The 21911-nt window shown below is 32.7% G+C and overlaps 1 protein-coding gene across 7 annotated transcripts in view; it reads right to left on the reverse strand.

Annotated features, from left to right (window-relative positions):
• Positions 1–21911, reverse strand: part of LOC126890887 (sphingomyelin phosphodiesterase) — a 115596-nt gene that overhangs the window by 12501 nt on the left and 81184 nt on the right. For all 7 annotated transcript variants that reach the window (XM_050660036.1, XM_050660042.1, XM_050660041.1 and 4 more), the window contains exons 5-13: positions 20678–20848; positions 19002–19129; positions 18479–18627; positions 17038–17289; positions 13497–13691; positions 9067–9167; positions 5643–5795; positions 5355–5464; positions 2534–2718 (exon numbers count right to left, since the gene is read on the reverse strand). In XM_050660036.1, coding sequence (XP_050515993.1) covers positions 2534–2718; positions 5355–5464; positions 5643–5795; positions 9067–9167; positions 13497–13691; positions 17038–17289; positions 18479–18627; positions 19002–19129; positions 20678–20848 — 1444 coding nt within the window. The remainder of the gene's footprint in view (positions 1–2533; positions 2719–5354; positions 5465–5642; positions 5796–9066; positions 9168–13496; positions 13692–17037; positions 17290–18478; positions 18628–19001; positions 19130–20677; positions 20849–21911) is intronic.

The following is a 21911-nucleotide window of genomic DNA, read 5'->3' on the forward strand; positions in this document are numbered from 1 at the left end:
CAAAAATGTAATTCAAATAATACGCTGTCTCAAAAAATGTAATTTTTGAAAACTTCGTAGTTCTACAGAATTCCCACCACTTTAAGTATTACTCAAGTTTGAATAAATCTAATACAATTTTTTTTGATATTTTTTTAAAGCCTAGGATGTGATCTTTATAAAACACTGAATTATTTTAGTTTAAAAATGAAATAAACAATTTGTTTTTGAGAAAACTAAGAAAGATAACAAAAATGTAATACAAAAACCGAAAATTACCAGCTGAAAAATGTATATACAGAGTGATCAAACCTTTTTTCTGTAAAACTTACCTAAAATTAATTTAATAATAAGCTTCAACAATAATAAATGTTCAACAAAAAAATTTTTTTTAGCTCTTATACAGTATGTTTGCGTAACTTGGAACCTATTGATAACTTTTTTAATATCAGTTTTACGAAAAAAAGTTATTCTTTATAAAATACTCTGCATCGTATATAACATAAGATCCAACCATCAAATATCAAATTTTGTTAATTTTGTAAGAGGTATGTCAAAAAATATGAATTTCACTCAAGAGTAAAGTACCTTTATATTTCACAATATCGAAAATTTTTATAAAGAAAAGTTGTTTGGAATTAAATACTATGTTCCAATATGTAATTATATCCTTCTAATCGAAAATTTGTTTTTTTTAATATTGTTTCAAATTAATTATACCAAACATCATTAAATTTTCACTTATTATTTATGATAACTGATTTATTATTAATTTTATGAAGAAAGTTATTCGTCATAAATAGCTGTTCATGATCTAACATTTAATATGCAAATATAAAATATTATATTTTATCAATATTATACGAGGTATTATGTAAAAAAATTGCATAAAAGTGTAACTGCATATTGACACATCGTTTTTAATTTTGAACAGCTTTCCATAATAACAATTTTCAGTATTATGAAAAATATAGGTATTTTACTCCTAACTGAAATTTTTATTTATTGACATATCTTGTACAAAATTGATAAAAATTGATATTTTATGATTGCATTTAAAGTTTTAGAATATGCAGAGCTTTTTACTAAGAATAACTTTTTATTTATGATCCCATTGCAACAATTTTTTGAATATTGAAGAGATAGATTTTGAATAATTTGTTCTTTCTTTCTAATACATTTTAATTTTTAATATTATTGTGAAAATTATTTGTTTATCTTTTTTTTTAAGAATGAAATTTCATATTTGTTTGATTGGATTCTACTTGTTTTTCATTTAAATATCCGCCATTTTGGATCCGCCATTTTGAAATTTAAATTTTTAATCTTTAATTCAGATTCAACAACCTGTTAAAAATAAAGACAATAAATGTTTTAGAAAAATGTTCTTTTTTATGTTCTTTTTATAAAATCCGCATTTTGGATCCGCCATTTTATAGTTTATAATGTTAACATTTAAGTTAGGTTTATCAAAGCTCTCAAAAATAAATATATGTAGAAATAAATACATTTTGTAAAGAAATTATGATTTTACAACTATTTTTTAAGTTATCCGCCATTTTGGATCTGCCATTTTATAATTTAAATTATCAAAATTTTATTCGGGTTCAGCAACCTCTCAAAAATATCCACATATATGTAAACAAACACGTTTTATAAAAAAAATTCGGATTTTACAACTGCTTTTTAAGGAATTTTAGGAAAAATCCGCCATTTTGAATCCGCCATTTTGAATTTGCAAATTGTAATGCCAGATTCGGGTTCAGCATAATCAAAACTAAAATAAAAACTTTTTTTATCAAAATAAAATGTTGAATTCACCCATATTCTTAACATTATTTATACAAAACAATTGTTATTGTTTAAACAATTAATAAACAATTAGCGGCGAAATTTGTGAGTAGAACTTTTTACTTTAACATATTTATAAACTAACAAAAAAAGTTTTAGAAAAATATAACCTTGTTTGATTTTTTCCGAAACATTGTATCTTCTCGTTCTAATTGCACTCCCCTACAGTTTCAAAACTAATAATTTTTATTTGCATTTTTAAACCTTGAAAATCGTCATTATTCCATTTTTTTCAGTTTTAAATTGTTTATAACTCGGAAACCATTAATTTTATAGAAAAATTACAAAACATCTTTTTTGTTCACAATGATCCAAAGAATCTAAAATAATATTTACTCTAGCGGAAAAAATTTATTTTTATGATTTGTTTAAAAAATTTTTTTTAATAAATGTAGCAATAACTCCGAAATTATGGCATTTAGGTATAGGGAATATAACATGAAAAATAGTCAGTATTTCTTTAGAACTTCAAAACTCAAAAAATATACAGGGAGTTCCATTTGAAATAAGAAAGTTCATTAGATTTCCAGAAAAACGAAAAATCTGACAACAATGTAATTGCCACTATAATATCGGCCACCTCAGAAAACCCTTACCCACCAAAATTTATAAAAATCGTGCAAGCCGTTTCCGCGATAATTGAGTGTTTCCGTACATAAAACTCACTCTGTATATTATGAACTCATATTGTGAAACCACTTACTTGTAGAATAATTCAAATAGCTTTGGATCGTTTGTCATTTTGGTAACAAGTTCATCCCAATCTGTCGGCCGTAATGCTTCCAGCCCAAAAGCTTGTCTGGCGCTGTAAAGTTTGAACCAAATTGGGTATCCGTACAGATTGGCTTCTCTGAGGTTCATTGTCCAAGATTCGTGGTCTACCACAGCCTAAAAACAAAATAGCTTTAATAAATACTCTTTTGGAGGATAGCTACACTAAAATAAAACTCTCTTTTCAGTACTTTAAATAAAAAAAAACTATTGTGAACATTAAAATCTAGGTTAAATGTCAAGATTACTAAAAATTTAAAATATTTCAATAAGGGATATAAAATACAATGTAATTTAGCAATAAAAAACATCCAGTTTGAATTTAGGAATGCGCTGGATACACGTGAGGCACTTTTTACCTTAAATGTATTTCTCCAAAACTGCCGCGACAAACTTGAAAGATATTTATGTGGCTTTCATCGATTATGAGAAGGCTTTTGATAGGGTACAGCATGGAATGCAGAAAGCAATCGATGAGAGATGAACTGGCGAATATTATATTCAAGAGGTCAGACAGGGACGTATCATGAATATAATTTTCTAAGCCCGGCTAGGTCAGTCAGTAGGGCATGAGACTTTTAATCCCGGGGTCGTGGGGTTCGTGTCCCATGTTGGGCATCAATGTGTAATATTCGAACTATGAGATGTGGTATGTGGTTGCATAGAAAAAATAGGTACTGCGGATTGGAACGAAGAAGATGTCATGGCTTAAGAACAATCGCGATTGGACAGGAATACGCAGTGCCGAACAACTATTCGGATTAGCTGAAGATCGTGAACAACTCGCCAATATACAGTGAGCACGTAAAGGTTGGAATAAATTCATTTTCTCGAGAATGGTCGATTTTGGAAAAAAATCCCGAAACAGGTCAATTTTTATTTTTAAATTACGACTTTTTGGCATATATATATCATACTAGCGACGTCACCCATCTGGGCGCGATGACGTCATCTACGATTTTTTTAAATAGGAATAGGGGTCGTGTGATAGCTCATTTGAAAGGTAATTCAATTCTCTATTCAGTAATATAACCATTAACATAATTATTTATACAGGGTGTCCAAAAAAAAGAAATGTGTGTACTTTGTACGCACGTAAGAAGTTATACTTCTATTATAAATCAATATACTTTAAACAGTTTCTCTACTACTTTCCAAACATTTTTATTAAAACAATACCAAAAATTAAAAAAATAAAAGAATAAAACACACACAAACACATTGAAAAATGCCACAAATGATTTCTGAACAATAATTGTTGCCAAAAATTTTAATTAAATACGTATTTTCTGAAAAATATACTTACAATCATAAAATCTATAAAAAAAATAAAAAATGATATAACTTGCATTGGGCTTGAACCTACTTCCCGTGTATCCCGCCGTACGAGAGTCGAAGCGATTTCAAACAGTACCACCTTCGCGTATACGTCGTGTGGGAATATACACAAACTGAACAACTTTTTGACATTTTGTTTATATGAATTTTTATTAGTTTGATTTTTGTCGAATTAAAATACAACAATATATAGAGTAAGAAAACGATACTTTAGATGAAAATTTGTAGAAAGTTTGTTCGTAATCAGATTATGTAAATTAAAGCATTGCCTACTAGGGGTATAGCATAGCAAGAACTACTTAGGTAAGTACATTATTTTTTTTTAACATTTTCCAAATAGGTATGAAGATAATTTTTTATTGGAATACAACTGAAACATTTAGAATTACGTACCTGTGGCTTTTCAAAACTATTTAAAAAGTCACTATAATTATAAATTTGATTTTATTTCTGTCCTCACAACAATAAAAACTAATATATTATACAACATTTTTGTTTACCGATAACCTCCATATTGAACAATTATTGACAGATCATTTCAACACCCAATCAGAGCCCGTATAAAGACTAATACCAAACTGTCGGTGTGCGCGTGCGCGCAGATCAATATAAATTCACCCTCAATCTCAATCGCGCCTAAAGAAGTATAACTTCAAAAAAATTTTTGGATTAAATTTACTGACATAAAAAGAAGAATGCAAGTAATTTATTTAATTCAAAATACATTTTACTGCTCTCAGAAAATAGAAAAAAATGTTTATTTGAAAAATAATCATTGCTTTTTTCTTAAATTAAATGTTCAAACTGTCAAGGGGAAGGTGTGTGGCTGCTTTAATACTGAATTTAAGCAAAAAACAATATTTATTTGTCAAATAATCATTATTTCCTGTTTTCTGATAGGAGTAAAATGTATTTTGAGTTAAATAAATTACACACATTCTTCTTTTTATGTCAATAAATTTAATTCAAAAATATTTTTTTGGACACCCTGTATAAATAATTATGTTAATGTTTATATTACTGAATAGAGAATTGGATTACCTTTCAAATGAGCTATCACACGACCCCTGTTCTTATTTAAAAAAATCGTAAATGACGTCATCACGCCCAGATGGGTGACGTCACTAGTATGATATGTATGTCAAAAAGTCGCAATTTAAAAATAAAAATTGACGTGTTTCGGGATTTTTTTCCAAAATCGTCCATTCTCGAGAAAATGAATTTATTCCAACCTTTACGTGCTCACTGTACATATAATTACCAACATCGGGGGACCTAATTTGGCATCGAAAGGAGAAAAAGAAAAAGAAAAAAGCACTTATATACCTTTTCATATCAGTGTAAAATAATATAAAAACCATTTTTCACGCATAAGTATCATTGTGATAAAACTGTAAATATGTATAATGACTTACCCTAGTAGATTTGTCATGATCTCCATCTACGTAATACAATCGATATCCCGGATTTAAATCATAGTAAGGTGTAACTGATGGTCCAATATATGCAATATTAATGGCTCTTGCTAAAAATAAGAAGTTTTTAACAAAGAAAAAATTATTTTGCGATAAAAAGTTTGTAATAGAAATCAAAATAGTCAAAAACGTTATAGAGAATTATTAGAGTTATTAGAGAATTGATCCAAATGTGTCAAAAATGTTAAATATCGTCGAAAAATTTTGAATACATTAAAAAAATCTTACATAAGTCCTTTTTGTCGTAAAATACTTCGAATTCATCGTAGTGGGTGTGTCCGAAGAATTGAGCAACTATGGTTGATTCGTATCTATTGATAATGGCATAGTAATTCCTTGACCACACCTTCAGACAATCAGAGTGACCAGGGGGAATATGACCTAAAAAACAAAACCTAAATATAAAACAAATTCATGTTTATAACCTAATTCAAGTTTGTTGCCTAAAATTTGATAATGAGAATTCAGTTGATTTTCATCATCAGATACCCAAGCTTGATAATCTTAGCCAAGTTTAAAAAGAATTGGCGATAATACGTATCCCTGTCTCACCCCCGCCTAATTTCCTCTAACAGCTGTTCGTTAACATGTACTTTTGCTCGTTGTATAAGTTAAATATGATCCTGAATTCATTGCAGTCTATCTTTTTTAATTTCAGTCATAATGTCGTACTTTATCAAATGCTTTATTATAGTTAATAAAACACGAATGTATATTCTGATTGACGTCCAGGCACCTTTGTGTCACTTTATTAGGTGAAAAAAGAGCTTCACGTGTTTCTAGGTCTTTGCGAAACCCAAATTGGGTATCATTGATGTATATGTTTGCCTGGCCGTATCCTTTTGCGTTTTTTTTCGAGATAAATAAAGATCGAGGTTAATAAATCTTTGGGTAATACGCCTGAGCTATAAATTTGGTTCAAGAATATCACTAAAACATCAATATGATTATCGTCTATAATTTTCAATATTTCGATAGGAAGCATGTCAGCTGCAGTACTTTGGTCACTCTTCATAGTTTTTAATGCGTGTAATATTTCTTCTTTCGACAGCATCTACAGAAAACAGCTATTAAAAGAAATGAAAAATATGAATATACCTGCAAAATTAATAAGATTGACCAGAATGACAATGAAGGACTCAACAGCAAAGGTTAAAACAGTGGATGGTGAAACAAAGAATATCAACATAGAACATGGGATAAGACAAGGTGACAGCCTATCGACAACTCTCTTTAATATAGCCTTGGAGGGAGTAATTAGAAACACAGAGCTAACAAAAAAGACAATAATCCAGAGCTCTACACAAATAATAGGGTATGCAGATGACCTAGGATTGATAGCCCGTGACAAGAGAAGTCTAGAAGATGCATTGCTAACATTGACAAGAGAGGCAAAAATTAGGGGGTTAATAATTAACCAGAAAAAAACAAAATACTTAATAAGTACGAGAAATCAAGACCAAATAAATAGAATAAAAGAAATAAGAATAAGTGATAATTTATTTCAAAGGGTTGACTGTTTTAAATACTTAGGAGTGATAGTAGATGGTCAAAACAGAAGAAGCATTGAGATAAATGAAAGAATTAAAGCAGGGAATAGGGCATTCTGGAAATACCACAAGCTACTTAAAGATAAAAACCTGAGCAAGAAAACAAAGACAAAGATATATAGAGCGGCAATTAGACCAGTCATCACCTATGGAGCAGAAGCAATGTGCCTTACAAAAAAAGATGAAGAAAAACTGAGAATAATAGAAAGAAAAATTATGAGGAGAATACATGGTCCAATTAAAACAGATCAAGGAGAAATACGAATTCTGATGAAGCACGAAATAAGAAATCTAATGGAAGGAGAAGACATAGTGAGATCCATTAAAGCACAAAGACTAAAATGGTTTGTCCACATCCACAGAAGAGGAGTGAATGAACTAATTAGGCAGATAACAAATTGGACGCCAGTAATAAACAGACCTAGAGGAAGACCGAAAATAAGATGGGAAGATCAACTGCGAGTGGATATATCCAATATGGAAATATCAGGCTGGAGAGAAAAAATACAGAATAGGAAAGAATGGAAAGAGATCACAGAGAAAGCAAAAAACACGAAAATCTATAAAGGATAATGAAGAGGACTTATGCGGACCAATCCACCGCATGAAATGGATTAAAACAGCTCATGAACCTGAGCGACATATACTCTACTAGAGTGACCGGTCTATACAGGGTGTTTCATTAATAATTGTCCATATAGTAACTGGAGAAACCTTAGCACAAAATACGAAGATTTAACCTAAAACACTTAAATAAAATGTGGTTCCTTACTGAGTTACAGGGTGTTTTATCTAAAAGTTTAAAAACTATTTTTGCTTAGCATTTTAAAACTGTTCGACGTATCCTTTTCATACTTGTCAGAATGTGTGACTATTATACACCCTACTAAATGATGATAAATAAACGTTTCTAGCTACTACCAGAGGCGTACGACAGGGGATAGTGAATGGTTGACCCTTCTCAAATTCTACGCCACTGGAGGAATTACTATTTTAGTGCCATATTTAGATTCTGCAATACTTTCTACGTAAATAATATACTCTTCACTGGTAACGATAAAGTCGTTAGTTTTCGAGATATTTGAAGTTAAATATGAAACGGCACAGTTATTTTGATTAATTTATGATATGATTCATATGATTAAAATTTAAAAATTATTTGTACTCAGTACTTTAAAACTATTTGGCGAATCCTTATCATACTTGGCAGAAAATGTAGGTACAGTACACCCTACTAAATTAAGATAAATAAACGTTTCTAGCTACTACCAGAGGCGTACGACAGGGGATAGTGGCTGGTTGACCCTTCCCAAATTCTACCCCACTGACGAAATTGCTATTTTAGTGTAATTTTTTGATTTTCCACTACTTTTTATATAAATAGTATACTCTTCATTCGTAACGCTAAAATGATTAGTTTTCGAGATATTTGAAATTAAAAATGAAACGACACACTACATTAATCAAAATAACCGTGTCGTTTCATTTTTAACTTCAAAGATCTCGAAAACTAATGACTTTATCGTTACGAATGAAGAGTATATTATTTGCATAGAAAGTATTGGAGAATCTAAAAATTATGCTAAAATAGCAGTTTAATCAGTGGCGTAGAATTTGGAAAGGGTCAACCATTCACTTTCCTTAGTCGTACGCCTCTGGTAATAGCCAGAAACGTTTGTTTAACATAATTTAATAGCTTGTACAGTACCAATACTAGCTGCCAAGTATGAAAAGGATATATCGAATAGTTTTAAAATTCTGAGCAAAAATATAGTTTTTAAATTTTTAGATAAAACACCTTGTAGCTCAGTAAGGAACCACATTTTATTTAAGTGTTTTAGGTTAAATCTTCGTATTTTGTGCTAAGGTTTCTCCAGTTACTATATGGACAATTATTAATGAAACACCCTGTATATAATATTTCTTCTTTAGTAATATCTGGAACTATTTCTTCTGAAGTAAGTTCTATGGGTTCCAGGTCCCCGGTCCCCTGTTTCATCATTGAACAGGTCGTCGATGTACTTTTTCCTAAACTCCTAAATTTTGCAGTCATTGTTGTCAAGGGTTGAGTTATGTTTGATGAAAATTAAATAAATACATACCTATTACATGTACTTTTTCTCCATTAAATTCTGCAGACTGCAATTCATAAATAAACCATTGCAGCTCTGTTGCGGGATCTGTACTATTGAGCAGCAACCACCTGCAAATACAAAATGTTTTAGATTTTAGAATATCGAGGATTTACCTTATTGATTATATTATTAATTTAGACCAGTAAGGATCTGTGAAAAAACGTCTATTTTTAGATGTGAAAGGTGGCATTCGGATTTTTGCAGATAAAGTTAGATGACACCTTCAGTAATAATAATTGACTTATGCTCCTTCTCAAATATACCCGGAACATTAATAAAAAAATTGAAATATTTAAAAATTTCGAAAAACGTCGATTTTTTTCTGCTTTCTTTGCCTATAACTTTAAAACGATTAGTTTTGGAACAAAGTCGTAGAGAAATAAAATAAAGATAATTGAATTTTGTGTGATATACGACTGGTCAAAAATGTCTTAATTTATTACCTTTTCTGCAATATAGCAATAAACACAAAATAAGGGGGCAAAATACGCCTGTTGTTATTTAATGTTTTTAACCACTTTGGTGGCACTTAGCAGGGCCGGCGATAAGGGGCCTGCAAGGGATGCACTGCAGGCGGGCGCCAAAATGAGCTTTTTTCTGCCGGTGCTATACGAAATACTAATTTAAAATACAACCGAAGGCCGCCTATGCTTCTTTTGCAGACGAGCGCCTTATACCCTAGCGCCGGTACTGGCACTTAGAACCTTAGTAATTCGTTTAGGTTCGCTTAGGTTAGTAATTCGCTCTTTGTAATATAATTAAACCGTGTACCAAATTTCATTAAAATCGACATAATAGATTTTGCATAATACATTTGCAATCTAAATGTTTTTAAAAAAGTTCAAAATTTTTAAAATCTTTCTGAACAAAAAGTAGACCATTTAGAAGTTGTCTAATTTTTTTACATATAAAGAGGTGCTCTACCTATCTAATACACTTTACAGAATTAAAATCAGATTATTTAAGGGGCCTCAGCAATGTTTTAAACTTATAAACAATTTTTTGGCTTATAAACAAATAGCTTTGTTTAATAATAAAAAAAATTAATTTTTAGCAATGCAAATAATTAAAACCGGTATAATTTAACTTAAACTTTCAAATGCTGTCAGCAGAATTGCTATTTTATTTTTTAATCAAAAGTTATTCGCGTTCAAAAATTGCAATTTTTCGATTTTTTTAAAGTCTCACTGCGTTTATCTCGAAAACTATGCATGCTACGAAAAAACTTGTAAGAACATTTTTTGCTTAGAATCACCCAAGAAATACAAAAAAAATGTTTTATTTTGCGAAAAATTGAGGTTATGTAATTCCTCAAGTTCTTTGTTTATAACAATCTTATCGACATCCGGATCAACTGTTACCCAAAAAAATTGTGTTCTACGGGTCAAAAAATACATAAAAATCTTGGGTAAGTCAATCTAAATAAAGGAGCCTGTAGCACCCCCTCCTGGCCACAGGACTAATTTGTTTATAAGCCAAAAAATTGTTTATAACTTTAAAACATTGCTAAGGCTGCTTAAACAATCCGATTTCAATTCAGTAAAGTGTATTAGATAGGTGGAGTGCTTCTTTATATGTAAAAAAATTGACAAATCTTTGTATGTTCTAGTTTTTGTTGTGGAAGATTTTAAAAAATTTTAATTTTTTAAAAAAAGTTTAGATTGCAAAATTATTTTTCAAAATGTAGTAAGTCAATTTTAAAGAAATTTGGTGTACGGTTTTAGCACATTACAAAAATTTTCTAAGCGAATTAGGAAGGTTGCAAGTGTAACCTAAGTGATGGAAAATCATTGAATAAGGACAGGCTTGTTTTGCCCCCTTATTTTATATTTATTGCTATTTTGCAGCAAGGGTGATAAATTAAGACATTTTTAACCAATCGCATCTGATAGAAAATTTAATTATCTTTGTTTTATTCCTATACGATTTTATTTCAAAATGAATCGTTTTAAAGTTATAAGCAAAAAAAGTAGAAAAAGATAGTGTGTACTTTGTACGCATGTAAGAAGTTATACTTCTACTACATATTATGTGATTTTTAAGACAATACCAAAAATTTTAAAAAATAAAAGAATAAAACGCACACAAACACATTGAAAAATGCCACAAAGAAAAAATGATTTCTGAACGATAATAATTGTTGGCAAAAATTTTAAATACGCATTTTCTGAAAAAAAAAATTATATAACAAATATACTTACAATCATAAAATGCATAAAAAAATAAAATCTTGCAACGGGAATCGAACCCGTGAATTTCGGGGCGCTTTGATTCGTAATCGAAGCCTAGACTCACTCGTCCAATTCCACATTATTTGTCATGTGGAAAAATAGGGTAACTGAACGTTTTACTGTTTGACAGTTGTTTTGAATATAATTAAATAATGTAGTTTAAATTTTGTGGAAGAAAATATTAAAATATAACAAAACAGTAAGAAAACAATATATTAGATGAAGATTGGTAGAACTTTTGTTGGTAATCAAATTAAGTATGTAAATCAAAGTATTACATACCTACTAGGTAAATAAATCTACGCCAAAAAATCATAATTTAAAAATAAAAATCGGACCTAATTTGGGATTTCTCTCTAAAATCCCCATTCTTGAGAAAATAAATGTACAGTAGAGCGTAGATTATCCGAACGTCGATCAACCGAACGACCGCTTATTCGAACTATCGACTCCCGCGTCCCGCACTCGAATACCGAGCAAGCGTTAGTAATTGAGGCTTAAAATATCTTCAATTTTCTTCAATATTGTATCCAAAAATAATTATGTTGTTGCAAAGACTGCACTTTTTTGTTTAGTTGCTAGTTGTCATTATCAAGATATAAATAAATATGTAGGTATATAAATATGACTATAAATATGTATCAATATATTGTAGTTCGATTATCCGAACAAATCGGTTTTCCGAACACATATGTCCCCCAATTAGTTCGGATAATCGACGCTCTACTGTATTTCGACCTAATCCAAATGTATAATTACAATATGATTATAATAAAAACTACTTACCAAATTAGAATGAGTTTTCCTTGTCCAAAATAGTCCAAAAGTCCAAAAATATAGGTATATGAAAACTATTTAAAAAGGCAGTATAACTATTAACTAACTTTTGTTTGTTTCTTTTCACACAAATTTTAAAACGCAACAACCATAAATAATCTAACTACAGCTGTGCCACAGCCGCCATATTGAATACTTTTTGACATGTCATTTGAACATCCAATCAGAACAAAGTTATAATGCGCATGCGCCGGGATCATAGGTTTTAACATATAAAAATTCACCCTCATATCGCCGGTAAAGAAGTATAACTTCAAAAAAACGAAATTTTTTGAAATTTTTAAATATTTTATTTTTTTTATTAATGTTTCGGGCATATTTGAGAAGGAGCATAAATCAATTATTATTAACGAAGTTTTCACCTAACTTTATCCGCAAAAATCTGAATGCCACCTCTCACATCCACCTAAAAACAGATCCTTACTGGTCTAATTATGCTTTTTTACTTAAAGTCATGCTCTGTAACGATCAATGTTCCCAGCATCACGTTTGTTTTCCAAAACTTACTACGCAATTTTTATGAGAAAGTGTGTCCTTAGAAAATGGTACTCTATTCGCATACTGTCCCTTATGTATCGAACTTTCAACCAAGACACTATTCCTAATCTGCCTGTCGAGCATTTTTGCTAGGGACTTTATTACAAATTACATCAGACTTATCGGCCGCAGGGACTTACAAGTTTGGCCGATGTAGCTAGGTGTGGTTATTAAAGTTACCCTTGTGAGCCTCCATTCTTTATTCTTTTGGTATAAGTTATGGTCTCCTCCATTTCAGTCTTCTGCAATGTTTTTAGTAAAATTTCTTTTAATTTAAACTCATGAAAGTACACTCTAAGTTCATTCATGGCCTTTCACTAATCTGAGTATATTCACCTGACTTCTTTTGGAGTCTGTGAATGTGAATCACTGCCCAGATAGGCATTTTAAATCAACTCTGTTTCTCTAGGGATAATCTGGCTCAATATTTGGGGTGGAAGCAGACTTTCCGACAGATGAATCTGTGATCGTTCCCGTTATACTTTTGTTTCTGAACTTAAAGTATAGAGTGATTCAAGTCTGAGCCTTCTTCTGATCCATCTCTTTTCTCTTTTGTCATCTCGTTGCCTGTCTTTGTTCCCAAGACTCGGGATCAAAATACGGGCAGGCACGGAAGTATACTATTACCACTCTAAGGCTATAATCTCCCCAGAGTTTTCCAGTCCATTATGAACCAGTTGTGATGCGACTGAGTGTCATTTTCCCACTGAGAGTGGTGTATGTAAGTGGTAACCTCGTTTCAAGGTTTAGAACGCCCCTAAATATAAAAATATATTTGCTTTATGTTCTTACCAGTTTTTGTTATTGCAGTAGTTCATATTCAAGGAAATTAATCTAAATCCGGGCCTGATTAAAACTGAGTAAAAGGCGCCTCTCCTTACTGTGTTGCTTACTGAGCTCGGTAACCATTTCCTCCATTGGATGTCAAGCTCGTCATATAGCCACGATATGGTACTTTCAGGTGAGTCAACAAACGGTGGAGGAAAGCTAAAAAAATAAATTGTAACTAGGTATATACCACAACTCTTCAACTTAGCTTTGGAACTCATAATCAGCAGTTGAAGTATCGAAAAACCGACCACAGTATTTCACAATGGACAGGACACTTCAGAAGACATTCTGACGAAAGAACAGTGAGGCTCGCATAGGAGGAAGTCCCAACTGAAACCTTAACTCTCACAAAAACATCAGTGAAAAAATTAAGGACAGAACGTAAAATGAAGATATCATTGTTTGGAATTACCTTAGAAATAGACAAAGAAACGAGGAAGTTGGTAGACGAATCAGAGTCGAAGATAATATCGAAAGTATTAAACATATGTTACAGTTCAAGTTGATTATCCAGTTGGAGTTGACTCCAACTAGTTGGAGTCAACTCTAACGGCTGGTTTCAGTAAAAGTTGATTATAAATATAAAATGAAGATTTATATTCAACATGTACTAGTAAAAGTAGACTCCAACTAGGAAAAGTATACTCTTCCTAATGCCATTTAGTAAAAGTTGATTCTGATTCACACAAACAGCCGATTCTAGCAATTAAATGTTACTGAATATGTTCAAATTAGTCTAGGCTGTATCGTCGCCCCCGTTAGGTAAATTACTCCGATTCGAATTTTTTGCACAAACCTACTCAAAAAGAGGTCCTTATAACAAATCTACTGGGTGCCAGGCAGTACCTTGATCGATAAATTGTTTAAACAATTTTTTTAGACAAATTCACAAAATCAATTTTTTCAGTTCGAACAATTTTTTTTTTAGATCATTTGGGTTATTCTTAGCAAAAAAAGGTATTTTGTGATTTTTCTCTAAAATTGATTGTTGTCGAGTTATACGCGATTTAAAATTTGAAAAATGCGAAAATAGCCATTTTCAAGGCTTAATAACTCGGTTAAAATCCATTATTATGAAAGTCAGAAAGTGACCAAATCAAAGTTTATAGCCTCCTCTACAAGATCCAGCAGAAATTTTTGTCACTATTTTATTACTAAGCTTTATCTTTAATTATTAACAATGAGCGCTAAGTGCGTATTAGGCGGCCGTCAATGGTGAGTGCTAAAGAGATGCACCATTCCAGCCGTCCAATGGTGATTCTCACTCGCACTCACATTGACGGCCGCCTCAATACACGGTTAGCGCTCATTGTTGATAATTAAAAATAATATCTTATTAATGAAATAATGACAAAAATTTCTTCAGGATCTTAGAGGTAGTTTTGATCTTTGATTTTTTTTAGTTTCTGACTTTCAAAATATATAATATCGTATGGCATTTTTGCCTTTCGGACAGTTCCGGCGCCAATTACATCTTTAACCCTGTTTCAAGTAACTAGTGTCGATGTACACTAGCCCAGGGCGACCGACTGCTTAACGTGCTCTCCGAGGCACGGTGAGACGGCTCGTGTCATTATTGAAAATGAAAATGGTTTGTCTTTAGCAGGGCTCGAACCCACGTGCACTGGCGTATGAGGCCAGCGATTATGCCGTTATTCCACGGCCGCTCGCTCGACTTTCACAATAATTATCTTTAACCGAGTTATTAAACCTTGAAAATGGTTATTTTGGCGTTTTTCAAATTTAAAGTCGCTAATAACTCGATAACAGTCAATTTTAGAGAAAAAAGGCCCAACGGATCAAAAAAAAATTTGTACGAAGTGAAAAAATTATGTATTCTTGCAAATTTGTTTAAAATCATTGTTTATCGCCAAACTTCACTAAAGTCATTCATTATTGTACTCATTTGTCCTCATTTTCGGCAGTAAAGTAACACTTTGTTGTATTGAAAGAAGAATGTTACTTTACCTGCCGCGATAATTAATCAAATTAACCGAGATTGAATGTAAGTGGTCAATGGCAGCAATCGATTATTTATTTGAGTGAAATTAAAATTTATTTACTTTAATTATTAAAAATATTGTACAAAATTTATCTTATTATTAATAAAATTTATGTCAAAAAGTAAAATTCTGTAGTGTTTCGCAATTATATTCATACAAAATAAATCAAAACTTTACAGATTTAGTAATTAGGTAGGTATACAATATTGATATAACTATCGATTAAACATCAAAACCGGCCATCATGCAAAAGTCATCTGTCATTACTGTCATTACTGTCATACGATATTTTTATTTCGTCTAAAATTAAAAAAATTTCCTCAAAGTTGTAAGTAAGTGTTAATGTTTTTTATGATTGACGATACAATTTTGTACGCACCACCTCAATACTCTTTATCGAACGCGTCTGTTTCTCTGCTCGTAATAACAGACTCGTTCGATAAAGAGTCACTTTACTGACTAACTTTACTGAAATTGGTTAAACAATTTTTCGACCGCGGTACCGCGTGACACCCAGTGTATTTGTTATAAGGATTGTTATACGGATGTATTTCTTTGAGTAAGTTTGTGGAAAAAATCGAATCAGAATAATTTACCTAACGGGGGCGACGTTACTGACTATACTAATAAGTAGTTGAAACGGTCAAAACAAAGAAACGCACACTCATCAAAAATGCACTTGAGATTCTCGTATAATCAACTGAATCGATCCAGGATCCTGAATCGATCCAGGAAGAGTCAACTCCAACTAGTAAAGGTTGATTTAAATTTTTAAAATCAACTTTTACTGCTCGTTTCAGTTGGAGTTGACTCCAACTAGTTAGAGTCAACTCTAACTGAGAATCAACTTGAACTGTAACATATATATAATGTTCTTGAACTCCTAAGTGGAGCATAGAGCTTCAGTGAAAACGCGCCATCGGGTTCTATTTTGCGCTAGGGCCTTCACCTCATTCCAAGACTTTCCTTGACTTCTTATCTCGTCCATGATGGATCTTCTCCAAGTTTGTGCTGGGCGACCTCTTTTTTTTTCCTTGGTGATTCCACTCTAGGGCAGTTTTTGCAATACTGGAACTATCTTTTCGGAGTGTGTGACCTATCCACCCCCACTTTCTGGATTTTATTTCATTTTCTACCCTATTTTGTTGGGTCATGTGTAGCAGATCTTCGTTTCTGATGGTATTTGGCCAGGGAGAACTTTCCAGGGAGATATTTCCTTGTAATATCGAACGTATTACAAGGCAATAATGGGGAGATGGGTGGGGCATGTTGCAAGAATGGAAGATGACAGCTTGGATGGGTAAGACTCCCCAACGCAATGGACCGATGACCTCAAAAGAACTGTGACCAATGTGATAACAGAGGCACAGAACAGAAGAAGATAGAAATATCTGGAGGAGACCTATGTTCAACAATGAACAAAGCAGAGCTGATTGATGATAATGACAGCTGAATCCGTGTAGGTACAATGATTATTTATTACATTTATGCATACTTACCTGTTAACTGGAGCTGACTCATGGTTGCCTAAAGCTGGAAATATAGGTGCACCAGGGAACATCGTGGACATCTGTTTGACGGTGTCCTTGAGAATCTTTAAATTTTCTTCCCTTGTTTGGTTCCAGATGTCATGGGGTGGTAGATCTCCTGTCCAAAGAATATAATCGATATCAGGGTGAGTCTCTTGAATATGTTGTAGCATGTGATCTACTGTTATTTTTGGTGTATCGCATTTTCTATAGTCGCCCCATCTAAAAACATATGTTTCTTAAATACAAATTTTGTATACTAATTGAAAATTATTGCAATGTTGTCAAATATAACAAATGAAGAGTATACTACAGCCTCACATAAAGTGAAATGTAGAAAGTATAATGAGTGACAAAAAAGGTAAACACCTTCATGTATTTATCCGATTTTAGTAATTTTTAGTATACATTTTCAGTGTCCCTTACTAGTAAAATGATTCGTCAACTTATTGCAGAAGCTGGACCAATAATGTGTTGAGGATCCACGATTTCTTATATATTCTGTGCCTTGTATCTCATTCCACGCTACTGAAAATTCGTGAGTAAGAGCTACTAACGACTCTGGAGGGTGTTGTAAATTCAAAAGTCTGCGACTTATCATATCCGAGACATATCCCAGACATGTTCAATTGGAGACAGATGAGGCCATCGTGAAGACCAAGGTATATGGTTGATGTGATGTTGATCCATGAAGGTTAACGATTCTCTAGCAACATGCGGTTTGCCATTGCTTTCCTGAAAAATTGGGATTTGGATGGAATAATATGATGCTCCTCTAATTCCTGAAGATAGCGTCGGGTTTCATATTGACGCTGGTGAAAATTAGTGGTGACCTACTACCATAAGGAATGGCACATCATACACTAACTCCCACAGTGTGGTGAACATGCTCAAATTGTGAGTTACGCCTTTCACCACGTGGCCTCCTCACTCTTGCTTAACCACCGTGCTGCATCTCCAGATAGAAACGGGATTCGTCACTAAAAATCACATGATTCCATTTCCGGTCCGATACAATTCTTTCTCTACACCAGAGCAAACTGATAATACTGATTTGCAAAGCTCCAGTACTACTTAATCTGTCTCTTAGAGTAAGAAGTCTTAATGGGCGATCTTGTGGCTCTGTGGTCCCTCTGTATCGTCCAGCACGTCCAGAACCTTGATCGGTGTCCACGCTCGTTTACACGGCAGTAGGTACCTATACCTACTACTTAAGGATCTGTTGCTCGTTCTAGAAACTCCTCTTATCGATAGACCGAGATGCTTCTCTTATGATGATAATAATATGACCATCCAAAAATTATTATAAATTTTATATTTATGTAAAAAAAACCTGCAGAGAGAAGTGATCAACTGTAATGGGACTAAGTTCAACTAATTTAACACAAATATATTCTTCTATTTAACGTACTTTCCAGCTGCTGATTCCTTGGATGTAGCTGGCCCATTAGTTAACCTACAGCAGAGTGGTTCTGCACAATCAGCGTTGCTGCCTTCCATATAATAGGGATCATAATGGGTATCCGAGAGGTGCAGGACTTTGAACGTTGGTGCGTTTGCCTAAAAGCAGAAAAAATAATAGCTTAATTAATTTTTATCAATTTTTGTTTAATTATTTGTTAAATATTGTAACGAGAGACTTAATTTCGACGGATCGCAAGTAGCAGTTCCATCTCGACATAGCCATAGCGTATGTAGAACATGTACATTGTAACATGTAGCGAATGTAGAAACAAATTTAATCAGTAATTCCATAAAACTATAAAGGTATCTTCTTAAGTACCGGGCCCAAATTTTAGGCGTGGGTAGCTTCCATGGCAAGCCGATATCGTTCTCGGTAAAGGCATAAACAAAGATAATAATGGTCTGTTTATAATGGACCAACCAATTCAAAAACGTTTAAAAAAATGATAAGTATGATTGTTAGTACTTACCTCTGGTACATTTTGTTCAATTACAGTAGGCTTTGGTACTGGTGGGAACATAACTTCCCACTCATGGTAGGGGTTGTAGATATCACCACAAGCATCACCAATCACAAAACTGCATATTTCATCCGGACCTAAGCATAAAAATTGATTACAAACTTATATAAAAATGAATCTTTATTTTTTAAATTTTCTTATACCGTGTAGAAGGTTATTACGGAAAGAAATTGAAAAATTTGAGAAAACTTAACGATTATTTGAATTTTGCGCGTTAAACAATTTTATGTTTGACATTTACCACAACCCAAATGTACTGGATAGTAGAGTAGTGAGTAAGCCCACCTATTATCCGCTGGACCAGAGTACTGTTCCCCGCCATGAAAAAATGTACAATTGTACAAAAATATCTGAAACAGCAAAGGTCGCAAATCAAGGAGAGTGGACTTCAGTTGAACGTCTTGGTGCAAAGAGTAAACATCCATTTAAAATGCATTGAGCACGAAATCAGTGGTTTTACAGCTATCGTCGAATGGTTGTTTATTTAGATTACTTCTTCTCCTTCTTCTTCTTCTTCTTCAGCCTGTGTTCGTTCACTGCTGGACATAGGCCTCTTCCATTTGCTTCCATAGATTTCTACTCTTGGCAATTCTCATTAACTGCTTGCCCGCGACCCGTTTGATATCATCTACCCACCTCTTCTGCGGCCTGCCTACTCCTCGCCTGTTCTCTCTTGGTCTCCAGTTTGTTAGTCTCTGTGTCCATTTTTCGGGATTATCTCGGGCAACATGTCCGACCCATTGTCACTTGAGCCTTGCTATACGTTCTGCGACATCAATAATCTTTGTTCTTTCTGAACAAAGAAAATTCAGAATTCTGTCTCTCAAACTAATCCCTAGCATGGCCCTCTCCATCGCTCTTTGAGTTGTAGTGAGCTGCTCTAAGGTTTTCTTTGTAAAGGCCGTGGTCTCCAGTCCATATGTATCTAGTTACAGGCAAGATACATTTGTCACAAACCCTACGTTTTAGACACATTGGTATATCTTTATTCTTCAAGATAAAGCTTAACTTGCCGAAAGCTACCCAAGACAATTGTATGCGTCTTTTTATTTCGGCTATTTGGTTTTCTTTGCCGATTTTATTGATGTCTAAGATATATATAGTGTTCTACATTTTCAAGACTGACGTTGCCAATAACAAGATTAGTTTGTAAATTACACATTATTTTTGTTTTCTGAAGATTCATTTTGAGACCTGTTTTATTTGACTGCTGGTTTAATTCCTTCATCATTTGCTCCAGTTCCTTGATATCTGTACTGAATAATACTATGTCGTCCGCAAACCTCAAATGACTCAAACGTACACCATGAATGTTTAGACCTTTTTCCTTATTTAGAATACATTTAATATTGTTTTAATAAACATGAATATTACAAGTGCTGTGAGAAATAGGACGCTAAGTGCACAATCTCGTAAAAATATAGGTACGCAATTTTTTAAAATTTACGCAGGAGGAAGCAAAAGGCAATTTGACTATGAAACAGCGATCAAATAAAAAACCGAAAAATCTTTGAAATCTAATTGATCTGACAACGTCGCGTAACCAAAGTTTTTGATCGGTCTGACCTTGGCGGTTACAGATATTTCTGTCGACCTATATGATTTACTTTTAAATAGTTACTTACCAATTTTTACTTTGCTGAGTACGTAAATCACCTCTCCCGCAAAAAGTTCTGTAATTCCTTCACAAACTCTCGGTGACTGGAGTTTTAAATTGACGCAGAACTGATATATAGTTTTCTTGATTTCTTTTTCAGACTTGCCAATTCTCGTGTAGTGCTGGAGTAAACCTGCCCCTAAAAATTCAAAACGTTCAGTAGTGTAAATAAAAGTAATCTGTTAAAATAATAATAACTCGAGAGACGAAGCTAATACAATTTAGTTAGTGATTTATTAATGATTAATGATTTGATTAAATTAAAACATATCAAAAAAATATTTTTCTATAACCGTGTTAAAAATGCAATTTTTAGCACTCCATACGAGCGTTAAAAATGCTACTTTAAGGCACTAGTGCTTTAAAATTTTTAAGGCACTGCAGTTCGTATTGACCGTATAGGCAATTTTGATGTAATGTCAAAAAAATATAAAAATGGAATGTCAGTCAAGTTCAAGTAAAAGTTTTTGTAGATATTGTCCTGTAATTACGTTTGTAGAAAAAATATTGTATGATATGCGTGTTAAAATAGTTATTTATGAAACAGTTCGTGAAGTATGCTTTTTGCAAACGCACGCGACTTTTAGAGCACGGGCGACAACGGAGCGAGTGCTACACATCGCGTAAGTTCGCAAAAAGTACTTCACGCACAGTTTCATAGAATATTTTATCTACGATAAACAAATAAAATAACTGTAACTCTTCGTCACTGGAATTCATTTCTATTCTACAATTTTTAGAACTTTGACATTTATAAATCCTAACTACTTTCAAACCACAAAACTGTCAAAAATTTTGTTGTAAGTCATTGCTCATATTGTCATCACCATGACAACGCGAAAGTTAAGGATATTTGATTATATGAAAGTGTGCCAAAAAACCCATTGAAAGTGTGCGAAAAAGTAAATCCCATTTAAAATACATTGTTACTTCACGCACACTTTAAACCCTTCACGCACTGCTATATATAATGACAGTTTTCACAAACTAAAAACTTATACATAATATGACATAGAGTAGATAAAGTACATTTTTAAGGCACTCATGTGAATTGCAGAACTCGCTATCGCTCATTCTGCAAACTTTCACATGCGTGCCTTAAACGTGTACTTTTAACACTTGTATCATAAATAACTACATATTTTAATAAACAATGTATATTATCATCATCTGTGATACTACAGCCCTAGTTGATCCTCGAC

This window comes from Diabrotica virgifera, chromosome 9, assembly GCF_917563875.1.
Source record: "Diabrotica virgifera virgifera chromosome 9, PGI_DIABVI_V3a".
In the NCBI taxonomy this organism is placed as follows: domain Eukaryota; kingdom Metazoa; phylum Arthropoda; class Insecta; order Coleoptera; family Chrysomelidae; genus Diabrotica; species Diabrotica virgifera.